The sequence below is a fragment of the Lepus europaeus genome, chromosome 5 (genome assembly GCF_033115175.1).
Source record: "Lepus europaeus isolate LE1 chromosome 5, mLepTim1.pri, whole genome shotgun sequence".
NCBI classification, from domain to species: Eukaryota; Metazoa; Chordata; class Mammalia; order Lagomorpha; family Leporidae; genus Lepus; species Lepus europaeus.
The window spans coordinates 118149308-118161993 of NC_084831.1; the positions used below are offsets into that span (position 1 = coordinate 118149308).

Below are 12686 nucleotides of genomic sequence, written 5' to 3' on the forward strand. Positions count from 1 at the left end.
AGTCTTTAGTTACGTCAACTCCCCTCCTTCATTAAATATTCATGTAATAAATCCATTTGTAAGATTGCTATTATCCTCTGATAGGATTTATCTTACCATGTCCATTTGCTGACTATGACTAAATACAAAGGTCAGAATTTCATCCTTGACTTTGCTATCACAGAGTTCTTTTCCCCAAAGCGCTTTTTTATTTTTTTTAAAGTTTTTAAAATTTATTTGAGAGGCAGAGAAAGGGAGAGAGAGAGAGTGCTCACATCTGCTGGTTCATTCCCCAAATGCCAGGAACTAGGAAATCAGTTCGCTTGTTGAGTGGCAGGAACCCAAGTCCTGGAGCCACCACCTGCTGCCTCGCAGGGTACAAATTAGCAGGAACTGGCACTGGGAGCAGAGCTGGGACTCGAACCCAGACACTTCAGTGAGATGCAGGTGTTCCAAATGGCTTCTTCTTCTTCTTCTTCTTTTTTTTTTTTGACAGGCAGAGTGGACAGTGAGAGAGACAGAGAGAAAGGTCTTCCTTTGCCATTGGTTCACCCTCCAATGGCTGCCGCGGCCGGTGCGCTACGGCCCGCGCACCGCACTGATCCGAAGGCAGGAGCCAGGTGCTTATCCTGATCTCCCGTGGGGTGCAGGGCCCAAGCACTTGGGCCATCCTCCACTGCTTTCCCGGGCCATAGCAGAGAGCTGGCCTGGAAGAGGGGCAACCGGGACAGAGGGGCAACCAGGACAGAATCCGGTGCCCCGACCGGGACTAGAACCCGGTGTGCCAGGGCTGCTATGCGGAGGATTAGCCTATTGAGCCACGGTGCTGGCCCAAATGGCTTCTTAACCACCACACAAAACACCTGGCCCTCCCCAAGGCATTTTGAAGTATCCTTTTCTGTCTTGCACTCTTTTAACAGTAAATGACCTCACAGTGCGCTTTCCCCAGAGTTATATGGAAAACTTCCCCGGTTATACTGATGTGTGCAAACATGAAGTTTCCATCTTCGTTGACCTTTTTAACTGGAATGATTTCATGTGCCAATTCACAGAATTTGCAAGAGGGTACTTTAAAAAGCTCATGGAAAATGGAGTTAAAAGGTATGTTTATTTTAGTGCAAAAAACATGGAAATCCATGAGCAATCAGCATGTAACGCATGTATGCTAAAGCTTGCAACAGGGGTAGAAAAGCACAGAGAACATTTATCTCACGAAGGCTCCAGCACCGGCACTTCATCTGCAACAAAAAGACGACTCTTCCAAGTGTAAGTCGTGCCCAGCACATTTCCCGACATCCAGAGGTGCTGGTGATGCGGTTACCTTGGACCGGTTCTCTTCTGGACTGAGTTTTGGAGAAACTCTGCCCTGAAAAATGGGTTCACACATCTCAGGCTGGAAAAGCTAACTGCGTCAGACCACGCCTGGGCATTATGTAAGCAGACTATATTCTCACAGAGCCTCCTCCTAACCCTTCCATTTTACCACTTCTGTGGCAAGCGCGCGCGTGGCTGTGTGTTGGCTGCCCAAGGACCCAGGAAGCAGGAACAAGCATTTCTGAAGAAGCAAAAGATATTCTATCTCAAGTGTAGCACTAAAAAAAAGAATTTTATTTATTGAGGGTAAGAGGATGCAAACAATACAAAACTCAGAAGCTTATCTGGCATTTGATTAACTTTTCTTTCTCTGTCAAATGGGAGTTGGTTTGCACTTGGGCATTTTCTAAGGGTCCCGCTCTGCTCACGGAATCCTTGTAGGAGGGGTCGCTGTGGGGCGGGCTCTTCAAGGGACCCTCTGGGAGGACTGTAGTCGGGGCAGGGGGCGTCGCTCCAGGCTGCTTACTTCTTTCCCTTCTGCTTCATGTGCACTACAAAATAGTCATTGCACGCAATGGTGAGGCCCGCAATGAGGGAGAAGAAGCTCTGGAACCCCACTTTGCCGTCTCGGCACTGGTCTAGGTCCTTCATTATTTTGTCCACAGCCAGGGGGTCTTTTTGATTCTGAGGAAAGAAAAAAAAAAAAAAAGGCAAGACATATCAGTGGATGGCCGCAGCAAGGAGCTCACTTGATTCGCACTGCTGACGACCACACAGACAATCTCTGTTATGTGGGCTCTTGTCTTAGTCAGGGGTGGGGAACCTTTATTCTGTCAAGGGCCATTTGGATATTTATAACATTATACATGAGCTATACAAGATTATGGCCTTAATTAGGCTGCTATAGATTTATTCAATTTCTAGTTCCGCCTGAGGTTGCCTTGGCAAGGCCAGGACAAACGATTTTGTGGGCCTTATATGCCCTGCGGGCTGGACATTCCCTGCCTCCGCCTCAGCAGGTGCTAAGCAACCTCTGGAGGTTGTGTAAACACGTTTTTTTATATTTTTATTTTTTGGCTTCGAGAGAGCATTTTAATAAGTTCGTAATTAGAGTCTGACACCCACCTAAACCTCTCGTTTTATGTTTAAACTTACGTTCTCTTAATAAACCTGTATTCCTGTAGCATGGTCAGCCTTCACAAAGGAAATGCTCACAGATCTCACAGGCTTAGTTAAGGAGTATGTTCCAGATCATTGTCCTATGGACTTTAAGGAGGAGTTCATGATGCCACGGGGCATTGTAGTTTGGGTGAAATTAGACAGACAGCTCTACTTTCTTCTTAGTACAGCTGATGCCAAGCCAGTGAGACCAAGCCAGCATCACACCGCTTACTGGGTCTTTGGGCATCACTATAAGTTGAGATGGGACGGAGTCTTGCTAGGACCCTCCCCACCCTTTGAGGTGGTGAAGGCCCTGCCATCCTACCCTCTCTGCTTGATGTTGTGCACTGGGCCAGCTTCGAAAGGCACGTGTGTGGTGGAGTCCAAAACTCCCGTGACTCCCAATGCCTGGTGTGGATGTGAGGGGCAGAGACGAGCTGGTGGCGCCCCCCTTGCTTCATGGGCATTGGCTGGATCACTCCTTTCTGCCAGGATGCTCGTTAGATAGGGGACGTAGTTGGTCCTACAGGGTCCAGACCGTGACCCTGAGAGGGAAGCAGGCCTGTCAGGGGTTGTTAAAGGACTCGGGGGAAGTACTTAATGCGTTCCAGCGACTATGCACGAGGGCATTTCAAAAAGTTCCCAGAAAATACAAAGTAAGAAATCGACTATGCATGGTTTTCAGAAGTTTTTGCACCGTGAGTTAATTGCATTATCCACGAGGTTTTTGAAGTTCCCTCCAAGGTGAGTGAGGGAAGTGACACTCAGGGTTTCAAGGGTGCAGGATATTTCTAAGTCACACTCAGAAGCCCTTCCTGGAGAGCAGCAGCGTCTCCTGCACAAGGACAAACTCCCACTCCACCCAGTCAACGAAAGCCCCTGAGGGCTGCTCGGGGGTGGGGGTGGGGGGGTGCGGTGTCAGCTAATTCTGGCCTCGCCCCCGGCTTCCTGGCTGTGGTCAGAATGAGTGAGAGATCGACTTTAGAAACAAAGATGTGCCTGCAGTTATGAGCCTGTGCCAGGAATAAAGCACCCCGCCACGCCCAGGGCTCCGTGCTACATATATCTCTGTTCTTCACGCCACAAAGCCCATGAGGAAGGAGGGGACTGTTGCGATGGGGGCACTCATCCTGGCTTCTAATTTCTGCAACAACACGCTAGACGAGTGTGCGGTACACCCCGAATGCCTTTGTTTGTGTGACAGGCAGTCTTACAAGCAGCACGGTTTGTCCTTGCATTTGCTGCTTGCCTGGAGGGGGTCACAGGAAGTAAAGGCAGCCTCGCCGACCATCACGTCCAGCCCTCTCGTTTGACAGAGCGGGGCACTGAGCTCCAGAGAGCTGAAGCAAGCCGCCCACGCTAGTCGGGGCAGAGCAAGCCCCACTGACTCCTGGCCTGGTCCAGCTCATTCTGGGATAGCACCATGGTAACTGCAGCTGAGACCTGGTTAGGCTGTTGACAGCTGCTTAGTTAACGGATACTGATGATAGGGAAGTTGCAGTCAGGGTACTACAACCCCCCACCGTGTGCTGACACAGGAGTCAAGGACTTGGCTGAGGCGATATTTACCAGGCACACGACCCAGTCTTTGAGCGTACTGCCGCTCACCCTCAGGGGCTCATGCATTATTCAACTCCCAGCACTGCCACAGCCCTCTAAGTGACTGCGATTGTAGCAGGGAAAGCAGGGCTTGCATTTCAATCTCCTACGTTGTCCAGCAATGCTCCGCCCTGGCTGATCTGATGTCAACAACCAGCTGTCGAGGGCCTACAACCTCAAAGGACAACTGTGCCTCGTGCACCTGCAGGTGACACGTCTGTGCTGCGGGCAGAGTCTTCTCGTCTCCAGGGGTCCCTCAGTCTGTCATGAACTCAACCCGTGCTCCTGCGTGCACCAGTATTTTCAATGTGAAAAGCAGTTATTTCTGGAGTGACATGCGGCTCTTATTCAGCAGATGACTTGACACCATTCCTTTGTGGGAAGAAGAAAATCCTTTGGTGTGAAGGGATTTTCTAAGGGGGATTCAGGTTGCTCAAAATGGAATGTGACCAGGGTGTAGTACTTCCAAGGCCAGGTTTCTAGACCTGAGAGTGGCCACCCCTGGTTGATTACTCTTGTGAACCCCTGCCTCCCCCAGCTCTGTCCCCCACGTGGACTCAGGGATGTGGATCACTCAGATAGAACCCGGGGTCCTTTGTGCGTGGCCTTCCTCCACCTGCCGACTGTAAGCTCCTCACAGGAAGGGGCTGAAACTTCTTCACTTTCTGCTTCCCCTTGAGTACCTGACACAGGGGCCCTGGATGCTGTTCAGTAACCAGATCAATGCAAATGCCTTTCCAGGAGTGACTCTGACAGGGAAGGGACGGAGAGAGGGAGGAAGTGGAACCAGCACTGGACGTGCTGGTTTTTATGGCTGCTTCTCTCTGCACCTTTCCAGACTTACTTCCAAAAATCCAGGGAACTCCTTTTCCATGAGGACGCGCAGGTCTTCCTTCGTTAAGTAGCCTTTATCGCCAGCAAATTTGTGAAATGTAAACATCATGGTTTCCATGGCGTGCTCCATCTGAGATGGCATCTTGGCGAGGTCTGTTGGAACCTGGTAAGGGTGTGAAATGAAAGGATTTACGTCCACACTCAAGCCACAGGTACTGCCAGTCTGTGGAGGATAACTGGCGGGAGGGAGATTAGATCACCCGCTTGCTCCTTGCTGGCTGTAAAACTCAATGGCTCACGGCCAGCACCCACAGCTCACTAGGCTAATCCTCCACCTGCGGCGCCGGCACCCCGGGGTTCTAGTCCTGGTCGGGGCACCGGATTCTGTCCCGGTTGCTCCTCTTCTGGTCCAGCTCTCTGCTGTGGCCCCGGGAAGGCAGTGGAGGATGGCCCAAGTGCTTGGGCCCTGCACCCGCATGGGAGACCATGATAAGCACCTGGCTCCTGGCTTTGGATCAGCGTGGTGCCCCAGCCGTAGCGGCCACTTGGGGGGTGAACCAACGGAAGGAAGACCTTTCTCTCTGTCTCTCTTTCTCACTAACTCTGCCTGTCAAAAAAAAAAAAAAAACAAAAAACAAAAAACAAAACAAAACCTCAATGGCACTCAGCACAGTTCACCCCAGGTTTGCGGTCTCTCAGGTGGAGGTAGGCACTTCAGCACTGGTGCTCCGAGTGAGAGATTTGCCTCCTTACCTGCACGAGTCATCTAATCAAGCATAAAAACGCTCATCATTTAGAAAAGCAAGATGAGTGTCTCTCTTTCAACTGATAAGGCACTTACGGAAAGAACAGCTATTTCATCATTTCCCTTGTTGCTGATAAATGAGATTATTGGATATGGCTGAATACCAACAAGCCATGCAGTCAAGAATGGTTAATATGAAAACTTCAACCCTCCAGGCTTAACTTGGTAATTTGGTTCAGTTTGATTCTATGGTTTAGAAATCTGCTTACAAATGAGTTTTTCTGCTAAGTATGTTTTCTTTTCTGAAGTTCTGAACTTGCTCATTGCAGTAGACACCTGCAACTAGGCAGGAAAATGCAGTTGTGCAACCGGAAGTCCAGGATCTAGTTCACTTGAGAAGGGACAGGTTACAGTGTATCCTGACTCCTTTGGTGGCCTGATGTGTTTTTGGTAACAGTGCACAGAAGATCTGCTTTCATAGTCTGGGGTGTGGTGGGAGAACGAGAGCTTTCTCTCACTAAGAGTTTAATAAGAGAGGAAAGGAAACATGCCAGATCACTAGTTTCAGCTATGAGGAGCTGGGGGCAAACGTCTCATTAAGACCCAGTACCTGGTACTTACAGGCACTCACTGAATTTTGGTTTAATTGGAGGAATGCTTTGGGCAAAGCGCTTTGGCTGCTCTCACCTAAGAGCACTATTAGAAAAGAAGTGAACCTGAATGAGGATTATAATACACACACACACACAGACACACCCCACAAGACTAGGTTTTGAGAGCAGTTGATGGAGAGGCTGGCAGCTGCCCCTGCTGAGGAATGTCTTGGTCTGGGTCCTGTTCCCGACAGTCACCTGCTCGACACAGACCCCAAGTGCTATCTTTTACAGAGGAGAAGGTGGGGTTGGTGAATACGAGAACTCAGCAAACTCTCTTAAGAACTGTAAATTCTACTCCCTGCGTATGGGAGCCAGCATGCCAAAGAACGCTGCTCGAGAGGCTGCTAGGAACCAGAACCGGTCATGATTCATCTGGAAGGCAGTTCTCTTGGAGAGAACTGCAAACAGTCGCTCCAAGGTCTGCTGTGAAATGAATTTTAGGGCAACCACACCCTTGTCTCTCTCTTACATTGTTGGATCTGGCTCATCCCCTGCTCCCCATATGGGTTTCAGATGGCCATGGGCTTACGCGGAGTCTGCCTTGCCCAGACTGGCTCTGAAGCTGGGCAACTTAAGAGAAGTGAACTGAGACGTCTATGGGAGAAGGACTGGGGTCCCACCCCAGTTCTTAAATAACTCTGGAAAAGAATCAGACACCACAGAGGTTTAAAAATACCTGTGCCCAAGCTCAGAGCAGCAGGTCACTTCATGACCTATTCCCAGAGATGCCACCAACTGGTCCTGGGTGGGGTCACCTCATTCACTTTCTTTACAGCACAGAGCAGAAGGAAAGTGCACTGTGCGGCCAGGGAAGCCAGATGGGGAACAGAACAGGACAAGGATCCCCTACAACAGGAAATAGGATGAAATCCATGCATAGTTCTGCATAATACACTTGTCATGAGTTTTCTCAAGACTCCCCGTATGCACAGTTTCAAAATATTTTGCACCAGAATTAACTTTTACTTCTTAAATAAATTTTAATAAATTTACATGAGAGAGATAGCGTGCATGAGAGAGAGAGCACCATTTTGAGTTAGTTCTCATACGCTGGTTCACTCCTCAAAATGCCCGCAACAGCTGGCTGGGCCAGCCTGAAGCTGGGAGCTGAGAATTCAATCCAGGTGTCCCACGTGGGTGGCAGGGACCCATGTACTTGAGCTGCTTCCCAGGGTCTATGTTGGCAGAAAGCTGGAATCAGGAGCTGGAGCCTGGTATGTACCCCAGACACTCTGATACGGCGCACAGGTCAAACACCTGCCCCTAAACCTGCCTTCTAATTTCATTCTCCATGAGCGTTTTGCAGTACTCTTGTCCTGGTAAGTCCCAACCCGCTGTGGACAATGTCCTGCAAGACAGCGAGGTCGCTCCGCCCTACCCGTGCGAGCACTCAGGCCCCAGGTTCCTCCAGTCCCACCCCGCGCTTTGCCCACACTGATGAAGTGCTGGGGCGTTCTTTCCTCTCCGAAGTAGCACCCCGCCCCTCTGAGTCCTCCTGCGCTCCGCTCACCCCAGCTGCGTTATCCAGCGAAGTGGGGGAGGTGGCGAGGAGGGAAGGGTGTGGGAGGTGGGGGCAGCTGACTTCCAGCGCGGGAGAACGCAGGGCGGGGGCTGGCCAGCAGGTGAAGACAGTCTTAAAGACCTGAAACGTCCTCCCCGAGGGCAATGACCGGCGATAAGCAAGGAACTCTGCACGCTGGTTTTAAATAAAGACAGAGGAGGAGGGGGAAGGCTGCGATTGCAACCCTGTGCTCTGGGCTAGAGGCGGGGTCACGTGGTTCTTCTCCAGGTGCAGCGGTCGCCCTTCTGGGCCCGGGCTTGCCCACTCTCCGGGGCGGAGCTTGCTCTCCCTTCTGGGGCGGGGCTTGTCCCGCGGGGGGCAGGGCGGACTGCGGCACTGACGACTGGCTCCTGAAGCCGGAGTTCCTGGGGAACTCAAAGCTGCCATTTCCCGCTCCTGCTCCCCCTGGCTGGACACACTTCGGTGGGAGGGTCCTGGGCTGCGGCTGAGCCCGCTGCGTCCTCTCCGCGCCCCCGCCCCCCAGCAACCTGCGCCCGTCCCTGAACCACTCAGGGGCCTTCAACTGCTGGCCTGTCGTCGACCACTACATAACTGTTACTCGAATGGATGAATCCAACAATGCCCCTGGCGGTGGCTGAGGGGCAGGTGTGACCTCCAAGGCCTGGAGGAAAACCTCGCAGATCAGAGTTCAGCAGGAGGACAGGAATGCGGGGCCAACAACAGGGCCCCAAACGGGCTTGCCTGTGAACAGCAGAATACAGAGCAGAGCACATTCCTTTCGCAAAGAAAAAAAAATTCGTGTCCTGCCAAACAGGTCCGGCCAGACTCTGCCAAGGCTCCCCTCCTTCTCGCAGGCTGGCTGTTCTCATTCATCCCCTCTGCAGCTTCAGGCTTCTCTCGCTAGCGCTGCCCTCTCAGCGGTGGGGACGCGATGCGTGCGCCGCCCACCCTGGCTTCCTTCATTTTCATTCTGATGCCAGTACGCGCGTCAGTGCCCTTGTCTGCCTGGGAAACAGGTCTTCCAGGGGCCGCGGGCAAGTCCAGTCTCTCTCTGGGTAATTTTCTCTACAGAAAACAATTCAGGACTCCCTAAATTTAGTTCTTGTGGTAGGAACTCAATTTTCCATTCTGGGTTCTCCTACACTGAGAGCGTACTTTGCAAGCCTTGGCAATGGTGGTGAGCAAGTGGGAACCCACCGCCTCTGCTAGCCTTTGAGTTCACCAGCTAAAGGAATACTATGTAAAGAGATCTCCTGAATTCTAGTTATTTGTGTTTCTGTGTCTTTCCCTCACTCCATTGTGGGCTCCTTGAGTGGGGTCTCTATTGCCAGGGCCAGCCCTCATAGAGCCTGCTCAATAAGCAAGAATGCAATTGAGCATCATGCAATTTCGGTCATCCAGCCGTAGCAGAGAGGCAGGAGGCCTCCTTAGCAAAGTGTCTGCTCCAGAGTGATCCCAAATGTTTGCTCTGGCCCTCAGCCTGGATGCAGGTGTCTTTTCCAAGAGGACTCTTCTAAAGAGCCTCAAGTGGCCTGGCCCTCTGCATCTCATCCACACGGCAGTGTTCTCACAGCCCACCCAGAATACAGCTGGCAAGATGTCAGCCCAGCACACGCTGCTGTCCCAGAGCCTGTGCGCTTTCCTTCCCTTCCCTTCCCTTCGGGGATTCAGCTGAACCCAGAAGGCAGTGTTGAATTTGAATCCTAAAGAGAATTCAGGAAAAAATGAGTGAAGGCGATGGATCCAGACCCCGGCTGCCTCCGCCACCTCTCACTCTGTGAAACCTGCCCTCTGAAGAGCGGGGCAGCCAAGCAAAGTTTCAGATGCACGTCCACGGAGGAAAGAACTGAGAAATCTCCTCTAACCCAACCAAGTACATCCATTTTTCCTTGAAGAATCGCCAGGCACCAGCCTCGATCAGCCCACAACAGCTGTTGTGCAAACTGCTATTACATCCTTTGGTGAGGGGTGGGCTACTGTTTGGCATACCCCCATCCCATATCTGAGTCCTGGCTACTCTGCTTCTGATCCAGCTTCCTGCTAATGGGCTTGGCAGGCAGTGGATGATGGCTGAGGTACTTGGGCCTGTGCCACCCATGTGAGAAACCCTGATGGAATTCCTGGCTCCTGGCTTCAGCCTGGCCAAGCCCTGGCTATTACAAGTGTTTGAGGAGTGAACCTGTGGATGGACTCTCTCTCTGGTTCTCTCCCTCTCTCCCTGTCATTCTGCCTTTCAAATACATAAGTAGATAAATCTTAAAAAATCCTTTGTGTGTGTGTGTGGGTAGGTAGGTGGTAATTATTTAGCAAAGGGATATAGGAAGTGCTGAGAATTGTTAAAAATAAGTACATTCTTTCCTTTAGCTTTTGGTGTGATATTTCCAAATTGTTGAGTCTCCAGGAAAACGAGAAATTTAAGAAAGATCCTAAAATTTGAGCCCAGCTTTCCCTGCACACTTCATACATCACAACCCTGAAAGAATTCCGTTGTTTCCCTCAACTGTATGCTTTAAAAGAAGGGACTTTGTCCAAGGACATAGCAATGGGGCAGTCTCTACAAAAGTCGCATTTGTTGGATCTGTCAGTGGGAAGGAGGCGAGCACCCAGCCTCAGCTCCACCCAGCCCAAGGCCTGACCTCACCAGGGTGGCTGTCAGAGGCTGGCCATGGGAGGAACAGGGGTTCTCATGGATGCAGGGGAAAACAGGAGAGCATCCAACAAGGGCTGTATGCCCAGTGGACCAAGAACTCCAGAGGCTCTGAAGTAAGACACTCACGGGTGGGTGGAGGACCTCCACAAAGAGACTACCCTCTGGCTGCCAGGAACACACACGCCACTCACACAGACGCCAGATAGCAGCCTGTGGGGCAGGGCTGATGCGGAAATTTCAGGCGAGTTCTGTGAACTCAAGGCCTGCCCCAACCCCTGGCATTATCTTTTGCAATTTGAAGGCAAAGATCACCAACGCGGTATTTGCCTTTGGCTGGCTTCACCTGACGTGCCACATAGAAATATCCACTCCTGGAGGCTGAAACTCAGGCTTCAAGGGCAAAAATCCTGGGACAACTGCAAACCTCTTAATGCGAGTAGCTGCCGCCCAGGGAAAGCAGAGGCGGGTCGCCTGGCGGCATTGGGCCAACCACCGCTGGGTGACCCAGCAGCCGGCTGCAGGTGGCCCTGCCCATCTAATTACTGCCCTCCCCGTGTGTTTAGTCAAGAACCCCCTCCTCCAGACCAGTAGTGACTGACTCACTTCCTTTTGGAAAATGCCCTCCACGATGGCACAGTTCCCTCTTCTTCAGGGAGTGCTCTGCCCAAACCATCGGCAGACAGCATCCGCAAGGGCAGGGCCACACCCACATGGTCTCACCGCTGAGTCACGGGGCTCGGTGCCCAAGGAGAATCCTGCCTGGAGCCCGCTGCGCCGTCCCCACCCTGCAGAGCGCTTCCGCTCCCCTGGGAGGGGTGGTGGTGGACGGGGGTGGGTGGGTTTCCTGTATTCCAGAGCGGGTCTGGGGCTCTGCGGAGCCAGGCTGGGGCCGCACCACCCTTCACCCAGCTCGGCGGAGTCTCTGGTTTCCGTTTGGCAGAGCGCGACCGAGGCTGGCTAGCGCAGTACTCGGAGCTGGAAGAAGCGCCGTGGCTCTGAGCCAGGTACCAACGGCACGTCTGTCTGTCCACCACCTGCGGCCAAATTAATCTGGGAGTGGGACAGCCTGCTCTTCCCCTCTCCCCGTCTCTTTCTGGGTCCACCTATCTAATTAAGATAGCAAGAAGGGAACTCTTCACGCAGTCTGCCGCGTGCCTGCCCAGCCTCCCCGTTCCAACCCCCAGCAACACTGATTTATCAGGGAAGCAGAGGTCCCTGTTCTCTCCGCAGGACAACCCTTGCCGTCGGGCTGGCAAACAGGAAGGCCGGCCGCAGCATCTGGGCAGGCGAGGGGCGGGGAAGGGTTTCCCTCAGGAAGGGAATCCTCCAGCTGCCCAGCCCGCCGAGAGGAGGCCCCGCACAGCGGGACGGAGCTCAGCCCGCGGCCGACACCCACACCGCGACACTCGCCCGCCAGGACAAGGGGCGAGAAGCGGAGTTGGGATAACTCGGGAGACTAGTGGGAAAGCAGGGAAAGTGGGAGCAGAGAGCGGGACACAGAAGGGAGGAGGTCGGAGGTCCGGGAGCCCCAACACCGAGCTCCCGAGGTAAAGCGCAAGCACCCCTCCTCCCGCGCCCACACCCTCGCCTGGGTGTGGCGCGCAGCCGAGCGCGGAGAAGCGGATCCCCAGCGCGGGCCCCCCCATCGTGCCCGGACTCCCCGCGCCGCCACCTGGGGGGCTCCCCTGGGGGCCACATCCGGGCTGGCGACGGCCCGGGAGGGGCGGGAGCGCGGCGCCGAGCGGGACTCACCTGGGCCGGGAGCCGCGGCGGGGACGCTGGGCGAGCTGGATCGCGGGCGGTGAGGGGAGCCGCGGGCTAGGCGCCTTTGTACGTGGGCCGGGCGCCGGGAGGGCGGAGGCGCGGGGCCCGCGCGCGAGCGGGAGGAGCCTGGGCTGGCGGTCGGTGTCTCCTCCTCCTCTTCCTGCCCCCCGTCCCACCTCCCGACACACCCGCAGGGTGCACACTCACACCCGCGGCGCACACACGCCTCTGCTCGGTCTGCGGCGCGCCTCGCCGCGGCCTCCCTAACCCCCAGTGAGCGAGGGCCCTGGCGTGAACCTTGCAGTAGGAATGCGCCTACTCTGGAGTGTTGCAGGACATCCCCGCCCTGGGCCCTGCCCTTCCTTTCGGGTTTGAGTTTAGAAGGCGGTGAGTGGAAGTCAGAGCCTGCAGTCCCTGGCACGCTGGCTCCGCAGCGGAGGGAACCTGCGGGTCTGGGAATTG

The 12686-nt window shown here is 53.6% G+C and overlaps 1 protein-coding gene across 1 annotated transcript; it reads right to left on the reverse strand.

The window, feature by feature from the left end:
- Positions 1-1081: 1081 nt before the first annotated feature.
- S100A10 (S100 calcium binding protein A10) lies at positions 1082-12322 on the reverse strand. The gene is made up of 3 exons (XM_062192275.1): positions 12213-12322; positions 4898-5050; positions 1082-1977 (listed from the first exon to the last, which is right to left on the reverse strand). The coding sequence occupies exons 2-3, from the start codon at positions 5027-5029 to the stop codon at positions 1816-1818; spliced, it is 294 nt and encodes a 97-aa protein (XP_062048259.1). The 5' UTR covers positions 5030-5050; positions 12213-12322; the 3' UTR covers positions 1082-1815.
- Between the last annotated feature and the right edge of the window lie 364 nt (positions 12323-12686).

Coding starts and splice junctions, on each gene's coding strand:
- S100A10 (XM_062192275.1), bottom strand. CDS start 5,029: ATGCCATCTCAGATGGAGCACGCCATGGAAACCATGATGTTTACATTT. Junction 1,978..4,897: donor AGTTCCCTGGATTTTTGGAA/GTAAGTCTGGAA, acceptor TTCTTTCCTCAG/AATCAAAAAGACCCCCTGGC.